Here is a 19,618-nt window from a genome sequence, read left to right on the forward strand (position 1 = left end):
TAAACCCCAAACCCTTGACCCTACAAACCCCAAATCCTTGATCCCAGAGACCCCAAATCCTTGACCCTACAAACCCCAAATCCTTGACCCCAAACACTTCAAATCCCCAGTTCCATAAACCCAAAATCCTTGATCCCAGAGATGTCAAATCCTTGGCCCCACAAACCCAAAATCCTTGATCCCAGCAACCCCAAATCCTCGACCCCATAACCCCCAAACTCTTGGCCCCATAAATCCCAAATCCTTGTCCTTACAGACCCCATAACTTGACCCCATACACTCCAAAACCTTGACTCCATAACTACCCAAAAAATGCCAAATCCTCGGCCCCACAATCCCCAAATTCTTTGCTCCATAAATCCGAAATCCTTGCCCTGTAGACCCCAAATCTTTGACCACAGAGACACCATAAATTGATCCCAGAGAACCCCAAATCTAGATTCTGAATCCTTGGCCTCACAACTCCAAAATCTGCCCCACAAACCCAAAATCTTTGATCCCAGAGACCCCAAATCCTTGGCCCTACAGAGCCCATAGCTTGACCCTACACACTCCAAATCCTTGACTCCATAATGCCAAACTCTACCCCAAAAATCCCAAATCCTTGACCCCACAAACCCCAAACTCTTGGCCCCCACAGCCCCCCAGCCAAAATGAATTTTTTAAAAAATGTCAAAACGGGTTTCTTTTATTTAAAAAAAAAAACAACAACAAAATTGTACAATTTTAGTTCCTCTATGAAAAAAAAAATAATAAAATAAAATAAAACAGAAAAAAAACCAAAAAACAACCGAACACCAACGGAAAAAATTCCTACCACTGCCGGAATGCTCCGATCCGCTGCAAAAAACCGGGAAAATCCAAGCTTTTTTTATATATTAAAAACCATTAATTTGACATTTTACAACTTTCTACACGCATGCACAAAATCTCGGCTCTGCGGGGGAAACAAAATCCAAACCCAACCCCAAAAATGGAACCAGAAAAAGGGAATTTTTCTCTCCCAAAATTCCCAAATGGGATTGTGAGTTCCACCCCCCTCCCTCCATCAGGATGATCCATCCACCTTTTTTTTTTTTTTTTTTTTTTTCAGGAAAATGCCCCAGAATGGGCTCCCAGGATCAGGGGGTGAAATCCAAATCCTTCAGCCCCAAAATGCTGGGAAATGTTTTGGGAAATTTCCCAAAAAGGGAAAATGTTGGGAGCAGCAGGAGGGGGTTGAAATTCCCCCAAAAAATTTCTCCCCCAAGAAATGGGGATTTCCTGGAATTTGGATATGGGATGGATCCCCCCCCCATTTTGCTACTGGTGCTTACTGGGGAAGCCTCCCCTGGTTCCAAACTCCCCTTTTTTAGTGCTTAGGACAAAATCGACCCCAAAAATCCGACCCCAAAAATCCGACCCCAAAAACACCTCCCTGGAATGAAATCCGGCACTTCCAACCCCATGAGGGTGAAGGTGGGAAAAAAAATGGGAAAAAATTCCAAATCTGTCCGTGAGGTATTTGTGACCTTTAAAAAAAAACCAAAAAGCAGGAGAAGGCAAAAAAAAAAAAAGTTTTTTGCATCCCAGTGGGAATTCTGAGGGATCACCACGGGACATTTGTTGATCTCTCCCAGGAGCAACTCGAGGTTACGGATCCAGGAGATGTTGCTGGAATTTGGGGCACCCTCAGGAGCAGCAAAATCTACCCCAAAAAAAAACCCCCAAAAACCTCAATTCAACCTTTAGCTATTCCAAAAGCAATCCAGATTTCCACTCATTTTTCCTAAAAAAACCCAAAACATCAGCAAAGGCGAGGAGGACACTGCCAAAACCTGGGATGCGCTCCGGGAGCTTTTCCACAGCAGCCACGGATCCTGGAGATGATTCCAAAATTCTTTCCCCCTAAAAAAATTCCCTTGGGATTGCAAACCCAGCCCCAGGGCAGTGGTTTAAGGCCAGAGCCAGGAGAATTGTCCAGGAGAAAAGAAACGGGAGCAGCAGCTCTGTGGGACCCAGAGCTGCTCCAGGACGCTGGTGAAGAAGGAAGTTGGGAATTCTTGGAATTAGCCCTTGAGTTACGGCTCCAGAGGATCCGGATTTGGGGAATGAGGAGGAGGAGGAGGAGGAGGAGGAAGAGGAAAAGGGGCTCAGCCACCTCAAAAAGGACGAGTGGTCACGATCCCAGGAAGGCGCCGGAACCGGGAGCGACTTTCCCGGAGGAAAACTCGTAGCCGGAAAAATTCGGGAAAGAAAAAAAAAAAAATCCCATCCCGGCCAAATCACACCGAGGTCTCGGACTGCAGCCTCATGATGAACTTGTGAGACTTGGGGTCCACGAACTCCTCGGAGAGTTTGAAGAACGGGATCTTCTTGGTGGACACCACCAGGCTGAAGTCCTGGCGCTTGAGCACGAAGACCACGCCGTCCTTGAGGCCGTTGGTCACCGGCTCCTCGCTGACCAGTGTCCACTGCTTGGCCAGCCAGCGGTCCTTGTGGTACTGGATGGTGGGGCCGGCCGTCAGGTACCGCTCCAGGAAGGCCTTGGGGACAGGGGAGGACACGGCCGTGTCACCTCTGGATTTGGGGGTTTGGAGGGGGGAAAACGGCCCTGTGGTGCTGCTTTGGGTTTGGGGTTTTTTTGTTTTTTAGGGATTTTTGGGGTTGGGAAAGAGCTCTGAGGTTTTTGAGTCCACAGAATTTCAGGGATTCCACCTCTAGGGGTGGTCACTCCAACCATCTCCGAGCTCATTTCAAGGTTTTTTCTCTTTTCCAAGGAGGCATTTTCCCAAATTACCCACCCTGGCACAGTTCAAGGCTGTTCCCTCCTGTCCTGTCCCATTCCCTGGGATCAGACCCCAAAATCCCCCCTGGATCCCCTTTTACTCCAAGCTGAGTCCCTCAGGATCCCCCATTCCCACCCTGGCACAGATCAAGGCTGTTCCCTCCTGTCCTGTTCCATTCCCTGGGATCAGACCCCAAAATCCCCCCTGGATCCCCTTTTACTCCAACCCGAGCCCTCTCAGGATCCCCCATTCCCACCCTGGCACAGTTCAAGGCTGTTCCCTCCTGTCCTGTCCCATTGCCTGGCATCAGACCCCAAAATCCCCCCTGGATCCCCTTTTACTCCAACCCGAGCCCTTCAGGATCCCCCATTCCCACCCTGGCACAGTTCAAGGCTGTTCCCTCCTGTCCTGTCCCATTCCCTGGCATCAGACCCCAAAATCCCCCCTGGATCCCCTTTTACTCCAACCCGAGCCCCCTCAGGATCCCCCATTCCCACCCTGGCACAGATCAAGGCTGTTCCCTCCTGTCCTGTCCCATTCCCTGGCATCAGACCTCAAAATCCCCCCTGGATCCCCTTTTACTCCAAGCCGAGCCCTTCAGGATCCCCCATTCCCACCCTGGCACAGATCAAGGCTGTTCCCTCCTGTCCTGTCCCATTCCCTGGCATCAGACCCCCAAAATCCCCCCTGGATCCCCTTTTACTCCAACCCGAGCCCTCTCAGGATCCCCCATTCCCACCCTGGCACAGATCAAGGCTGTTCCCTCCTGTCCTGTCCCATTCCCTGGCATCAGACCTCAAAATCCCCCCTGGATCCCCTTTTACTCCAACCCGAGCCCCCTCAGGATCCCCCATTCCCACCCTGGCACAGATCAAGGCTGTTCCCTCCTGTCCTGTCCCATTCCCTGGCATCAGACCCCCAAAATCCCCCCTGGATCCCCTTTTACTCCAACCCGAGCCCTTCAGGATCCCCCATTCCCTTCTCCATCTCCTCCACCCCAGGATTAAAACCCAACCCCAAGTGGCTCCAACCCCTTATTGGGACAAGGATCTGGGACATCTGTGGGCACCTTGGGGGTCATGTCGTGGGTGATGCAGAACTCGAGGTGCTGCAGGATGCTCTCCATGGTGTGGTAGGGCTGCTGCTTGGTGGTGCGCAGGTATTTCTGCATGGCCCGGGCCATGGAGGCGAAGATGGCCTGGGCGGCCTCGCGCGGGTCCATGATCTCCCGAGGGTTCTTCTGCTCCTCCTCCTGCAGCCTCTTGATGTGGGTGAAGGCCTCTTCCACCGCCACCACCAGCCTGCGGGGACAGGGGACACCCCACGGGGGTTTGGGGTGGGAAGGCGCTGGGAATGGGGTGGGAAAACCCCAAGGATTTGGGGTGGAAAACCGTGTGGATTTGGGGTGCAAAGCCTCTTGGATTTGGGGTAGAAAACCCTGCAGATTTGGGGTGGAAAACCTCTTGGATTTGGGGTGGAAAACCTCTTGGATTTGTGGTGGGAATTCCTTTGGATTTGGGATGGAAAACTTCTTGGATTTGAGGTGGAAAACCTCTTGGATCTGGGGTAGAAAACGTCTTGGATTTGGGGTAGAAAACCTCTTGGATTTGGGGTAGAAAGCCCCGTGGATTTGGGGTGGAAAACTGCGTGGATTTGGGGTGCAAAACCTCTTGGATTTGTGGTGGGAAGTCCTTTGGATTTGGGATGGAAAACTTCTTGGATTTGGGGTAGAAAACCCCGCAGATTTGGGGTGGAAAACCTCTTGGATTTGGGGTAGAAAACCTCATGGATTTGAGGTGGAAAACCTCTTGGATTTGTGGTGGGAATTCCTTTGGATTTGGGATGGAAAACTTCTTGGATTTGAGGTAGAAAACCTCTTGGATTTGGGGTAGAAAACCTCTTGGATTTGGGGTAGAAAACCTCTTGGATTTGGGGTAGAAAGCCCCGTGGATTTGGGATGGAAAACTGCGTGGATTTGGGGTGCAAAACCTCTTGGATTTGTGGTGGGAATTCCTTTGGATTTGGGATGGAAAACTTCTTGGATTTGGGGTGGAAAACCCCGCAGATTTGGGGTGGAAAACCTCTTGGATTTGGGGTGGAAATCCCTGTGGATTTAGGGTGGAAATCCTTGTGGATTTGGGGTGGGAATCCCTGTGGGTTTGGGGTGCAAAACCTCTTGGACTTGAGATGGAAAACCCCATGGATTTGGGATGCAAATCCCTGTGGATTTGGGGTAGAAAACCTCTTGGATTTGGAATGGAAAACCTCTTGGATTTGAGACGGAAAACCCCAGGTATTTGGGATGGAAAATTCCTTGAATTTGGGATGGAAATCCCTGTGGATTTGGGGTGAAAAACCCTTTGTATTTGAGGTCCAAAACCCATGGATCTGGGATGGGAAAATCCTTGGATTTGGGATGGAAAACTCCATGGACTGGGATAGAAAATCTCTTGGATTCGGGATAGAAAACCTCTTGGATTTGGGGTAGAAAACCTCTTGGATCTGGGATGGGAAAATCCTTGGATTTGGGATGGAAAACTCCATGGATTGGGATAGAAAATCCCTTGGATTTGGGATAGAAAATCTCTTGGATTTGGGGTGGAAAATGCCGCAGATCTGGGACAGAAAATCCCTTGGATTTGGGATGGAAAAACACTTGGATTTGGGGTGGAAAATGGGAAAATGCCCCAGATCTGGGATAGAAAATCCCTTGGATTTGGGATGGAAAAACACTTGGATTTGGGGTGGAAAACGCCACAGATCTGGGATAGAAAATCCCTTGGATTTGGGATGGAAAAACACTTGGATTTGGGGTGGAAAAACCCATGGATCTGGCAGAGAAAATCCCTTGGATTTGGGATGGAAGACACCATGGATTTGGGATGGAAAATCTCTTGGACTTGGGATAGAAAACCTCTTGGATTTGGGGTGGAAAACGCCACAGATCTGGGATAGAAAATCCCTTGGATTTGGGATGGAAGACACCATGGATTTGGGATGGAAAAACCCCTCAGATCTGGAAAGATTCGCTCATCGCCAAAAAACTTCAACCAACTCAGCTGAAGACCAACCCAACCACCCCAACCCTCGGGACTAGCTCAGATTCCCTCCCGGGAACCTCCCCATCCACGGAATTCCCAGCAGGGGACCCCCAATCCCGCAGCCTGGCCGTACCTGGCGCGGCGTTTCCGCACCCGGCGCTCGTGCTCGGCCTCCTCGTAGTAGAACTCGTTGTGGCTGTTGTCGCGCCGCCGCGCCGCCGCCGCCATCACCGCGCGCGGCTGCCCCGTCGAGTTGTTGGTGGAATTCTCTGCGGAGAGGCACAACAGCTGGGAAAAAAAAACCACCCGGAGATCCCCCTCCTCCAAAAAAAACACGACGTTCTGGAGAGGAGAGCGAGGGTGGGGGATGGAAAAACGGGAGAGGAGAGGTTGAGGGAAAAGCGGGAATCTCACCCTCGCCGAGGGAATAGACTTTAAAGCCGGACATTTTCTTGGACAGGACGGATTTTGGAAGGTTGAGGAGGGCGGGGTTGTAGACTGGGAAGTCGTGGTAGTAATTCTCCAGGATCCACACGGCCGCCCGCTGGATGCTGCGAGGGAAAAAGGGGAATGTGGGAAAAATGGGAATGGGGGGAGGGTTGGGAATGTGTGAGGGGAGCACACAGCCAGGGACAGGAGGGGCTGGGATGGAATTCCCAGGAAAAAATGTGGGTGCCCCGTGGTTGGAAGTGTCCAAGGTCAGGCTGGGATGGAGGGAGGTGTCCCTGCCCATGGATCTTTAAGATCCTTCCAACCCAAAGCATTCCATGATTCAAGCAATTCCCAGGATGATCCGGGCTGGGAAAGAGCTCCAGGATCGCCGAGTCTTGATCCCTTTGGTCATCAGAGGAATCTCCAGGAATTCCTCTGGCACCTCCAGGGATGGGGATCCAACACTCCCCGAGTGCCTTCCAAGGCCTGGCCACCCTTTCCAGAAGGAATTTTCCCAAATTTCCCACCCTGGCACAGCTTGAGGCTGTTCCTTCTTGTCCTGTCCCATTCCCAGGGATCAGATCACAAATCCTCCTTGAAAAAGCCCAAAATCCCCATTCCCACCACAGGAACGTCCAGCTAGGACACCAAATCCCCATTCCCACTACTGGAACATCCAACCAGAACATAAAATCCCCACCCCCACTACTGGAACATCCATCCAAGCCATCAAATCCCCATTCCCACTACTGGAACATCCAGCTAAGACACCAAATCCCCATTCCCACCACAGGAACATCCAGCTAGGACACCAAATCCCATCCCCACCACGGGAACGTCCAGCTAGGACACAAAATCCCCATCCCCACTATTGGAACATCCAGACAGGACACAAAATTCCCATTCCCACCACAGGAACGTCCAGCCAGGACACAAAATTACCATTCCCACTACTGGAACATCCAGCTAAGACACCAAATCCCATTCCCACCACGGGAACGTCCAGCCAGGACTCAAAATTACCGTTCCCACTTCTGGAACATCCAGCCAGGACACCAAATCCCCGTTCCCACCACAGGAACGTCCAGCCAGAACACAAAATCCTTGTCCCCAACATGAAAACATCCAGCTAGGACACGAAATTCCCATTCCCACCACAGGAACGTCCAGCCAGGACACCAAATCCCCGTTCCCACCACAGGAACATCCAGCTAGGACACCAAATCCCATCCCCACCACGGGAACGTCCAGCCAGGACACCAAATCCCCATTCCCACCACAGGAACATCCAGCTAGGACACCAAATCCCATCCCCACCACGGGAACGTCCAGCCAGGACACAAAATTCCCGTTCCCACCACAGGAACATCCAGCTAAGACACCAAATCCCATCCCCACCACGGGAACATCCAGCCAGGACACCAAATTCCCGTTCCCACCACAGGAACATCCAGCTAAGACACCAAATCCCATCCCCACCACGGGAACATCCAGCCAGGACACAAAATTCCTGTTCCCACTACTGCAACATCCAGCCAGGACACCAAATCCCCGTTCCCACCACAGGAACATCCAGCCAGGACACCAAATTCCCGTTCCCACCACAGGAACATCCAGCTAAGACACCAAATCCCATCCCCACCACGGGAACGTCCAGCCAGGACACCAAATCCCCGTTCCCACCACAGGAACATCCAGCCAGGACACCAAATCCCATCCCCCCCACGGGAACGTCCAGCCAGGACACAAAATTCCTGTTCCCACTACTGGAACATCCAGCCAGGACACCAAATCCCCATTCCCACCACAGGAACATCCAGCTAGGACACCAAATCCCATCCCCACCACAGGATCGCCCATCCCAGCCACCGAGGCCGCTCCCACCTGAGGTGGCCGACGTTGTAGAAGCGGCTGGCGCCGTCGGCCGAGCGCACGGCCTTGAGCGTGAACTGCGGCTGGAGCTGCCGCAGCTCCAGCAGAACCACGGCCAGGTAGTGGACGAAGAGCAGCGCGTCCACCAGGGAGACGGCGAACTGCACCACGGCGCGGTAGTTGCGGTCGCGCGAGTCCAGGATGCGCACGCCGTAGAAGAGCCAGTAGGAGACGACGAGCAGGAAGACCAGCACCATGAGCAGGGCGCGGAAGACGAAGACGCGCGGGAAGAAGGCCTTGGGGCGGCGGAAGAACAGGGCCCAGCTGCCCAGCAGGAGGATGAGGAGTTTGAAGGCCACCGAGATGAAGAGCCCCTCGCAGGGAGTGCCGCAGGGCTCCAGCTCCTCCCGCCACAGCAGCTGCGGGAGGAGGAGGAAGGCCAAGGGGGTGAGGAAGGCCAGGAGGGCCAGGGCCACGCCCAAGGCCACGCCCAGGTGGCGGGAGCAGTCCAGGTGGGCGCTGTCCTCCATGTCCTTGGTGATGCGCGTGAGGTCATCGTGGGAGATGCTGTGCTCCGACGTCCCCGTCACCACCGTGGTGGTCTCGCCCCAGTTGTCGTCCTGGGGAGGGACAGGGGGGTTCTGAGGGGTGGTTCTGTGTCACACCTGTGACAGGTGACAACATCACCGCCAGGACCTCCCACCCTTTACATTTCCAAACCAGGAGTGTCCCCAATGTCACCATGAGGAGGAGACAAGGACATTCTGAGGGGTGGCTTCATGTCACACCTGTGACAGGTGATAACATCACTGCCAGGACCTCCCACCCTTCACAGTTCCAAACCAGGAGTGTCCCCATTGTCACTGTGAGGAGGGGACAGGGACATTCTGAGGGGTGGCTGTGTCACACCTGTGACAGATGATAACATCACTGCCAGGACCTCCCACCCTTCACAGTTCCAAACCAGGAGTGTCCCCATTGTCACTGTGAGGAGGGGACAGGGACATTCTGAGGGGTGGCTGTGTCACACCTGTGACAGGTGATAACATCACTGCCAGGACCTCACACCTATTGCACCTCCAAACCAAGAATTGTCACCCTGGGGAGGGACAGGGATGTTCTGAGGGGTGGCTCTGTGTCACACCTGTACCAGGTGACAACATCACCTCCAGGACCTCCCACCCACCACCCAGGTGTCACCCTGGGCAAGGGACAGGGGACAGGGGACATTCCAAAGGGTGGCCCTGTGTCACACCTGTGCCAGGTGACAACACCACCTCCAGAATTTCCCACCCACCAGTGTTCTAAACCAGGAATTGTGCCCCTGAGGAAGGAACAGGGGACAGTCCAAGAAGTGGTGCTAAATTCCTCCAATCCCAGAGGGACATTCCCAGCTCCAAACCCCATCCCACCTCCAATCCGGGCGCCCTTCCCGGAGCCATCCCCCTCCTCAGTTCGGCAAAACCTCAGCCTGGACCTGGAGCAGCAGCGATTCCGCCGGGAATTTTTCCCTCTGGGAAAGCTCCGGCCCCGGCAGGAGCAGCTTTGGGATCGGGAAGTTCCCGGATTTCCCAGCAAACCCCCCCTCAGGCCGGCAGGGCCAGCAGGGACACGCCCGGCACACCCCCGCACTGCTGCCCGCGCCGGGACGGCTGGGAATTGTCGGGAATTATTGTCGGGAATTATTGTCGGGAATTGTTGGGAATTGTTGGGAATTATTACTGGGAATTGTTGGGAATTATTGCCGGGAATTGTCAGAATTTGTCGGGAATCGCTCTGAACAGGCCCTTCCCTACTCCAGAACCCTTCTCTCCCAGACAGAGAGGTGCCAGAAAACCCTGGATTCCTTCCCAGCTGGATTCCTTCCCACCCCCCTGTCCGTGTGTCTTTCCCTCTTCCTGGTTTTGGGCGCTCGGACATTCCCAAAAATTCCTGGGACAGGACATTCCTGGAATTTGTTCTTTGGTTTTTTTCTCCAATGCCGGAATTTTCCCCAGAAATTTCTGCCAGAAAACCGGGAAACTCTTCCCAGTACAGTCGCCTGGCACTGATTTTTCCACGGATTCCTCATCCCTGCGAGTGCCCAATTCCAGCTCGCAGCAGTCCGGGATAATGGGAGGTTTCCATGCCCAACCAATTCCACGATTTAATTCCAAAGGGCAAAGCGGAGCCTGGGGCTTTCCAGAGGGACGGGAAGGGCAGGTTTGGCTTTGGGAGCCCCATTCCCAGGAACAGGAACATGAAAAGCGCCGGAGCCGCCGGCGTGGGCGGCTTGGGAGAGGATGAAAGGCGGGGATGGGGCTCCGCGCAGTCCGGAGCGATCCCAGAACTCGGGAACGAGGGGCACCCTGGGGTGGGGCAGCCTCTCCTGTGCCATCCAGCCGGGAATTTGGGGCGAATCCTGGAGGTTTGGATCCCTTGGGATGCCATCCCGGGGGCGTTTTCCAGCCCCGAGGCGCCGCCGGAGCCGCGTCCCCTTTCATTTTCTCCTTTTCTCGTTTTGCCGGGACCGGCCCGACCGGCTCGACCGCCCCGCCGGGAAATTCCGCCGGGAAGCTCCCGGATCCCACCCGGGGATCCCGAATCCTCCCCGCTCACCCTCTCGTCCCCCCGCGTGGATTCGTTGTCCAGCAAAGGCTCTCCCGGCGCTTGGATGGTCACGGATTTGTCCCCGCGCGTCCCATCCCGGCTTTTGGAGCGGTGCCGCTCCCGCCGGTCCCTGGGGAAAGAGGGGGAGAAGAGGGGGAAAAGTGAGGGAAAAGAGAGAAGAAGTGGGGGGAAATTCAGAGGAAAAAGTGGGAGAAAAAAGAGAGAAAAATGTGGGGGGAAAAGTGAGAAAGAAGTGGGGAAAAAAGCGATAAAAATTGGGGGAAAATTGGGCAAAAAGGGGGGAAAGTGGGGAAAAAAGCAGGAAAGAGTGGGGGGAAAAGCAGGGAAAAAAAGTGAGGGGAGTTGGGAAAAAATGTGGAGGACAAGTGGGGAAAAGCAGGAAAGAAGTGGGAAAAAGTGGGGGAAAAGTAGGGGAAAAAAAATTAGGAAAAAGTGAGAAAAAAAATACGAAAGGAGTGGGGGAAAAAAGTGAGAAAAATTGGGAAAAAAGTAGGAGAAGAGGGAAAAGCCAAAACAGGCCGGGGACAGCCAGGCAATGCTGGGCTGGCTCACCTGTGCTTGCGGGAGCTGCGGGAGTGGCCGGATTTGTAGGAATAGCCGGAATATTGGGACTCATTGTCCATGGCGTCGCTGCCCCGCGCTTTGCGCCGCTCCAGCGCCGGCGCTTTGGCTTTTCCCAGGGCCTCCTTCAGCGGGGGCTTCTTCAGGCCCAGGGGCACCTTCAGGAAATCGACCGTGACCTTGAGGGGCTCAATTTTGTCACCTTGGGGTGGCCTCGCTCGGGAGAAAGGGACACGCCCACCTGTGGGGAGACATGGGGATTGTCACTGGTGTTGGACCAGTATGGACCAGTACGGATCAGTATGGGCCACTACAGACCAGTATGGACCAGTATGGACCAGTCTGGCACAGTACGGGTCAGTATGGGCCACTACAGACCAGTATGGACCAGTATGGACCAGTATGGACTAGTCCATCTTAGTATGAAACAGTATGGACCAGTATGGACCAGTATGGACCAGTATGGCACAGTACAAACCAGTATGGCACAGTATGGGCCACTACAGACCAGTATGGACCAGTATGGACCAGTATGGCACAGTACAAACCAGTATGGCACAGTATGGGCCACTACAGGCCAGTATGGACCAGTATGGACCAATATGGACCAGTATAAACCAGTATGGCACAGTATGGGCCACTACAGACCAGTATGGATCAGTATGGACCAGTATGGACCAGTATAAACCAGTATGGCACAGTATGGACCAGTACAGACCAGCATGGCACAGTATGGAACAGTACAGACCAGTATGGCACAGTATGGACCAGTATGGACCACTATAGACCAGTATGGACCAGTACAGAGTAGTATGGACCAGTATAGACCAGTATGGACCAGTATGGACCAGTATGGCACAATATGGCACAGTATGGACCAGTATGGCACAGTATGGCACAGTACAGACCAGTATGGACCAGTACGGGCCAGTACAGAATGGGGGAATTGGGGGAATCCGGACACCGCTAAATGACGTTGGATCCCTTTGGATGATCCTGGAAAATCCTCCTGAGGATTTTGGGGGGCTCTGGGAACCCCAATCCCCCATGGAACCCCTGGATCCATCCCAAGGAACTCCAGATCCCCCCGGATGATCCCACTGAATTTTCCCGAGTTTTTTGGGGAATCCAGCCCCAGCCCCTCAGCTCGGGAGCCCCCGGCTGCCTTCGGGAGCCACCCCAGGTTTCCATGGAAATCCCATTCCCGATTTCCCAAGGCCTCCAGGAGGGCAGGGGGGGAGGGGGGAATTCCTTTGTCCGGAATTCCGGAGGGTCCCGCATGGATCTCCGTGGGAACCGCGGCCTCTCCTGCTCCGGGAAATGGAACCGGGACACGGGAACAGGGGCACTGGGCTCCCAGTATGGACCAGTAACCCCAGTAAGGGATGGACACTGGGGCTCCCAGTATGGACCAGTAACCCCAGTAAGGGATGGACACTGGGGCTCCCAGAATGGACCCCAGTAAGGGATGGACACTGGGACTCCCAGTATGGACCAGTAACGCCAGTAAGGGATGGACACAGGGGCTCCCAGAATGGACCCCAGTAAGGGATGGACACAGGGGCTCCCAGTATGGACCAGTAACCCCAGTAAGGGATGGACACTGGGCTCCCAGAATGGACCCCAGTAAGGGATGGACACTGGGACTCCCAGTATGGACCAGTAACACCAGTAATGGCTGGATTCTGTTCCAGTAACCCCATTAATCCCAGTAAAGAATGGATCCTGTCCCACTGTCCCCAGTGCTCCCAATACTGGGCTGGATCCTATCCCAGTGCTCCCAGTGTCCCCAGTGCTCCCAGTAGGATCCATTCCTGGGCTCCCAGTGTCCCCGGTAAGGGCTGGATCCCATCCCAGTGTCCCCAGTGTCCCCAGTAATGGCTGGATCCCATCCCAGTGCTCCCAGTGCTCCCAGTAGGATCCATCCCAGTGTCCCCAGTAAGGGCTGGATCCCATCCCAGTGTCCCAAAAGTCCCCAGTAATGGCTGAATCTCATCCCAGTGTCCCCAGTAAGGGCTGGATCCCATCCCAGTGTCCCCAGTGTCCCCAGTAATGGCTGGATCCCGTCCCAGTGCTCCCAGTGCTCCCAGTGCTCCCAGCAGGATTCCCGGTCTCTCACCGGCGGCTCCGGCGGCGGCTCCGTCCCGGCGCTCTCCGGGGCCTGTGGCACGCGCGGCATCGGAGAGGGGCCGGGCATGGGCGGCTGCTCAGGGCACGGGGGGGCCGCCCTGGAGCTGGGGAGACAAAAAAAAACGGGAATTCTGGAGCTTTTCCCAAATTCCCGAATCTCGCGAATTCCCGAATCCAGCGAATTCAGAAATCCCGCGAATTCCCGAATCCCGCAAATTCACAAATCCCATGAATTCACAAATCCCGCAAATTCCTGAGCCCCCAAACGCCACAATTATCAAACCCTGGGAATTCCCAAATCTCACAAATTCCCAAATCTCATGAATTCCTGAATCCTGCAAATTCCGAAATCCCGCGAATTCACAAATCCCGCAAATTCACAAATCCCACAAATTCCTGAATCCCATGAATTCCTGAGCCCCATGGATTCCGAAACTCCACAAATTAGCAAACCCTGGGAATTCCCAAATCTCACAAATTCCTGAATCCCACAAATTCCTGAATCATTAATCCCCAAATCTCGCGAATTCCCAAACTCCGCGAATTCCCAAAGCTGCAAATTCCTGAGCCATGAAAATTCCCGAACCCTGTGAATTCCCAAACTCCACAAATTCCCAAATCCCGGCACTTGGGGATTCCTTGGGAACACCAAGGAAAAGCAACAGGTGTGGGTTGGACACCCCACTGCAGGCATCCCAAAATTTTTTGGGAATTATCATCCAGGATGATCAGCTGGGATAAATTTGGAGTTTTCCATGAATCCCTGGATTTTCCAGGTATTCCGAGGTCTCTTGGTCCCAGGTTGTGGATTCAGCCAAAATAAATTTGGGATTTTCCAGGAATCCCTGAGTTCTCCAGGTGTTGCCCCCCTCCCAGCAGCTTTCCAAAGGGAATTTGGGAATTCCAGCAGGAATCCAGGAGCTTCTCATTCTCTTGTTGCAGTAGGACAAAAAAAAAAAAATTTTCTTGGAATCTTTTCCAGCAGAGCCGGTTCCACAGCCCAGGAAAAGTCGGGAATGGATTCCTGGACTCGGGGAGCCGCCGGGAGCCAGAGCCAGATGCAAAAGAGGAGGAGGAAAATTCCCAATTTTTAATCCTGGGATGATCAAAGCTCCCAAAAAATCCCCCTAGGGCCAGAGAGACTTCGCCATTCCCAAGGTCTTCAAGTCCAGGCTGGAATTTGTCCTGGGATGGGGCTCGGGATTAAAGTCCTGAACCTCAAATCCAGTGTTTGGGATTCAAACATTCCCCTCAAAAAAACTGAAATAATTAAAAATAAAAAGTAGATCCAAGAGTTCCCAGATGAAAAAGCTTCTTCTCCAGAGGGAGAATTCTGAGAGGAAAATCCGCTCCTGTCCAGGCAGATCCAGGAATGAGTTTTCCTGGGAAAAATCCCACTTGGAGAGGGAGAATCCAGCGGATGAAGGATCCGGAATTTCCATCCTGGAGGAACTGGGAATGGGCTGGGAGCATCCAAGGCTTCTTTTCCAGGAGAATCCAACTCAGGGATCCACTCAGGAATCTGGATGTGGTTCCAAAAATCTCAGGATTGTGCAGGTTGGGAAAGAGCTCCGAGGTCACCGAGTCCAAGGTGGGAAGGATCAACATCCAGAATTCCAGGAATTCTTTAAACACCTCCAGGGATGGGGATCCCACCATCTCTGAGCCCCTCAAACACTTCTCAACCCTTTTTCCATGGAAAAAACATCCCAAAAATCCAACCCTGGCACAGCTCGAGGCCGTTCCCTCCAGTCCTGTCCCATTCCCTGGGATCAGATCCCAAATCCCCCCTGGCAGATCCCAAATCCCCCCTGGCAGATCCCAAATTCCCCCTGGATCCCCCTTTTCTCCAGCTGGAGCCCCCCCAGCTTCCTCAGGATTTTCCATTCCCTTCTCCAGCTGCTCCAGCCCCGTTCCCATCCCAGGATTTTCCCCACTTCCCTTCCCTGGATCCAACACCACCCCAGCACCCATAAAATCAAATCCCAGAGCTGGAGGATCCTGGAATCCCAAATTCCCAGTGAAAATTCCAGGATTCTGGAATTCCCACCCCACATCCACAAATTCCCCCATCCCAAATTCCCAGGGTACGCTCAGGATTCCTTGGAGAAATCCCAAATCCCATCTCCCCTTCCCTTCCAGCAATCCCAAAAAGCTCTGTGGGATTTGGGAAGGATGATCCCAGAAATCTGTGGTGTTGCTCGGAATTCCGACGTTTTCTCCAGGAGAAGCCTCAAAATCCCAGTTGCTGCCCCAAAAGGACAACTGGATCACCCAGGGCTGGAGTTCTGGATCCAGGAAAACTCCTCTCCATCAGCTGCTGATCCTCTGGGATCTCCTCAATCCATTTTCCATGTCCTCGATCCCGGGAAAGCAGCACAGGGATGGGATCCATGCAGGATCTGGGAACCCTGGAATGTTCCCATCCACACCCAGGGGATCCTGGAGGGCAGCAGGGCTGGAATTCCTTGGATTTGAGGCGGTGCTGGCCGGAATTCCCAGCTGGGAATTCCCAAATCCTTCTTCCCGATCCACAAAACCTCCACAGCGCTCGGAAAACTCATCCCAAATCCCAGAATTAATCCGGATCCGCGACCTCGGGGCTGCTCCCTCCGGCCCCATTGTCTGCCAGGAGCCGGGGAAAACAAGGAATGGTCCCACGGGATCATTCCAAAGGCTGGGAATGTCCCCAGCCCCTCTGGAATACGGGGAGGGGACACACGGGGTGACCTCGACCCCAGAGCCGCCAGCCCCAGCTCCCCCCGTCCGGCCGCCGCCTGTTAATTGTTGATTGTTCATTAATTAAATCATCCGAGCTTCACAAAGCCGCCGGAAAATCCTGGGGATCCCATCTGACTCCCGGCCCCATCCCAGAATTTCTAGGTGCGGAAGATTTTAATTCCGAAATCTCCATATTTTGGTTTTTTTTTTTAATTTCTTGTTGTTGTTGTTGTTGTTGTTGTTCTGTTGTGTTCCCAGCTCCGCCCGCGGGGGGGACAAGGATCCCAAAGGAAAAACCCATCCCAGACGGGGCTGCGGGAACTCCCGGCGGCTCCAGGGCGGCTCCGCGAGGAACCGGCTCGGGATGAACCGGCCCGGGCTGTCCCGGAGCCGGGGGACAGCGGCACGCCCGGGCCCGGGGCCGCGGGGACACGGGGGGACACGGGGGACAGCGGGACAGAGGGGACATCCCGGCCTGGGGACACGGGGACAGCGAGGGGGACACGGGGGACAGCGGGGACACCCCGGTCTGGGGACACGGGGACAGCGAGGGCGACACGGGGGACACAAGGGACAGCGGGGGGAACACGGGGGGCAGTGGGGAGGAGAAGAGGACAGACGGGAGCCCAGGATGGCATCGGGAAGGGCAGGGGGACAGCGGGGACACCCCGTCCCGGGGACCCCGGGATGGCACCGGGGAGGAGAAGGAGACAGTGGGGGACACCGGGGGACACTGGGGGGACAGCGACGAACTTCGTGGGGGGACACCCCGGGGACACCCCGCAGGTGATGGGGACACCCCGGGGACACCCCGGGGACACCCCGGGGACACCCCGCCGGTGCCAGGGACACACCGCAGGTGATGGGGACACCGGGGACACCCCGCAGGTGATGGGGACACTCCGGGGACACCCCGGGGACACCCCACCGGTGCCAGAGACACACCGCAGATGATGGGGGACACCGGGAACACCCCGGGGACACACCGGGGACACCCCGCAGGTGACACGGACACACCGCAGATGATGGGGGACACCGGGGACGCCCCGGGGACACCCCGCAGGTGACACGGACACCCCGCAGGTGCCCCCGGGATGGGCACAAAGCGCTCCGAGGCCGCGGTGCCACCGCCGCCACCCCCGGGGACGGATTCGGGGGATCCCGGGGGTCGCACCGCGCCCCGAGCAGGATCCCCGCAGACCCAGGGGTGTCCCCAAGGGGCTGTCCCGGGGGTCCCATCGCCCCCTCCCCGCCCCCGCACCCCGCCGGGCTCCAGCGCCGGGCTCGGGGCTCTCGGAGCCGCCGCCAGCCCAGGAAAAGCCGCGGCTCCCGGGGCCCTTCCCGCAGGGAACGCGCCCAGCCCGGCCCGGCTCGGCCCCGCTCCCCTCCCCGGCAGCTGCGGGGCCGGTTCCGCATCCCGGGATCCCCCCGGGAGCGCCCCCAAATCCCCCCGCACTCACCATCGCCGCCGCACCTTTGTGCGCGTCCCCCCCGCACCGAAACCCCGGCGGCGGCGGCGGCGGCGGCGGCGGCGGAGGAGGAGGAGGAGGAGGAGGAGGAGAGGAGGAGGAGGAAGAGGAGGAGGAGGCGGAGGAAACCCCGGTTCCCAGCGGAGCCCCCCCTCGTCCGGCCCCGGAGCCCCCCCGCCCCCTGCCCGGGCCGCTCCCGCCCATTGTCTGCGCTCCGCGCTCCCGGCGCCGCTCCGGGGCCATTGTCTGGGGCGGGGGGACACCGGGGGGACCCCCGAGAGCCGGGACGACCCCCCTGAGTACACAGAGAGCCGTCCTGGAAACCCAGGAGACCCCCCGAGAACCGGGGAAACCCCCCTGGATATCCAGGGACGAACCCGAACCCCCGGGGGGACCCCCCGATAGCGAAGAAGCGCCCCCCACACTTGGGGGCCACTTCCCCCACAGCCAGGGATACTTGCGGACACTTGGGGACCCCCCCAGACCCTGGGACCCCCCCTCTGATACCCAGGGACCCCCCTGACACTCGGGGACCCCACGGCCGGGGGGATTTGGGATGAGGATGCACTTGGGAGGGATTTTTTGGGGGCAGAATCCCCGTTTTTGGGGACAGTGAGGATTAAGCCCCCACCTCTTGTCCCCACATGTCCCACTGCATCTCAGGGTGGGGGGCAAAGGGGTTCCTAAGGGGTCTCAACCCCCAAAAATTGTTCCCAAAGGGGTCTCCCCGCTTTGTTTTGGAGTTCGGGGAAGGATTCTGAACCTCATAAATGACCCCTCGAACAAAAATGGGGTTCGGGTCCTGGGTTCGGCCGAGGTCCCCGGGGTTCGAGGGGTCGTGGGGAAGGTCTGATCCATCCCCCGGGTTTGGGGGATCCTGAGGATGGTCCCGCCGAACCCCCCGATTTTGGGGGTCACCCCCGAACCTCAGCCCCAGGGGTTCCGAGGTGGGCGGGAGCGGCTGGAACATCCCAGCCCCCATCCCTGCGGATATTGGGGGACACCCCTGGGACTCCCAGCTTGCAGGAGAAGGGGGAGCCAGGGGGGTGCGAGAGATTTTTTTTTTGGGGGGGGGGGGCTCAGGAGCAGCAACCCCCCTGAGCCAGCAGGGCCTGTTGGACATGAGTGACACCCTCGGGCGTGCTGTGGACACACGGGGGAGTCCAGCAGCTCCAGCACCCCCAGAGGGAGCGACCCCCGATCCCCCCAGAGCCCCCCAAGAACAGCAGGGGGTCTGGGGGGGTCCGCAGGCGAGGGGGGCGCGGCCGCTGCCCGGAACAGCCGCGCTCTCAATGGGGAGGGTGGGAACAGCAGGCCCCGCCCCCCGCGGCGCCAGCCAATGGAGAGAGGCGAGGGGAGAGAGGAGCGCTGCCATTGGTGGGATTGAAATGCGTGTTTGGCATCAATGGGCAGCGGGGGCGGGAGGGGAGCGGGGATTGGGGGCGCGAGGGGGGATTTGGGGGGTTATGGGGGGGATTTGGGGGCGATTTGGGGCTGAGGGCGAGGCGGAAACTTGGGAGATTTGGGGGGATTTGGGTTGGGGGGGCGAGCGGGTAATTGGGGGGATTTGGGGGGGATATGGGGCTGGGGGTGATGGAGGAAATTGGGAGAATATGGGGGGATTTGGGTTAGGGGGCGAGGGGACATTGAGGGGAAAGGGGCGATATGGGTCATGGGGGGATTAGGGGGATATGGGGGGATTTTGAAGGGAATTTGGGGCGGGGAGCGAGGGGGGATGGAGCCAGCTGTTATGGGGGGGCTCAGTGCCCCCCACCCCATATTTCACACCCCAATGAGCGGAACCAGCGACCCCACCCCGAGCTGAGACCCCAAACCCGGCTCCTGGTGACCCCATTGTTGTGGGGTCTGTACTGGGGGGTTCCAGTGACCCCATTGTTGTGGGGTCCGTGCCGGGGGGTCCCTGCGCCGCCCCCGCAGCTGCCCCGGGGATGATTTATGGGGTCGGGGTCGTTGCTGGGGATGATTTATGGGGTCGGGGCCAGATGGGGCTGCG

General features: G+C 56.4%; 1 protein-coding gene and 1 long non-coding RNA gene across 2 annotated transcripts in view; both read right to left on the bottom strand.

The window, feature by feature from the left end:
- The window catches only part of LOC306813953, a 45,667-nt gene extending 30,515 nt beyond the window's left edge, over positions 1-15,152 (bottom strand). The window contains exon 1 of the long non-coding RNA XR_013777064.1: positions 15,050-15,152. This is a non-coding gene — a long non-coding RNA (uncharacterized lncRNA). The remainder of the gene's footprint in view (positions 1-15,049) is intronic.
- Positions 1,738-17,676, bottom strand: VANGL2 (VANGL planar cell polarity protein 2). Its single transcript, XM_079329632.1, has 9 exons — positions 17,596-17,676; positions 13,404-13,518; positions 11,276-11,525; positions 10,712-10,832; positions 8,126-8,733; positions 6,224-6,360; positions 5,943-6,078; positions 3,838-4,069; positions 1,738-2,525 (listed from the first exon to the last, which is right to left on the bottom strand). The coding sequence occupies exons 3-9, from the start codon at positions 11,344-11,346 to the stop codon at positions 2,265-2,267; spliced, it is 1,566 nt and encodes a 521-aa protein (XP_079185758.1). The 5' UTR covers positions 11,347-11,525; positions 13,404-13,518; positions 17,596-17,676; the 3' UTR covers positions 1,738-2,264.
- Positions 17,677-19,618: the final 1,942 nt, after the last annotated feature.

Source organism: Erithacus rubecula (genome assembly GCF_903797595.1).
Source record: "Erithacus rubecula genome assembly, contig: SUPER_33_unloc_1, whole genome shotgun sequence".
In the NCBI taxonomy this organism is placed as follows: Eukaryota; Metazoa; Chordata; class Aves; order Passeriformes; family Muscicapidae; genus Erithacus; species Erithacus rubecula.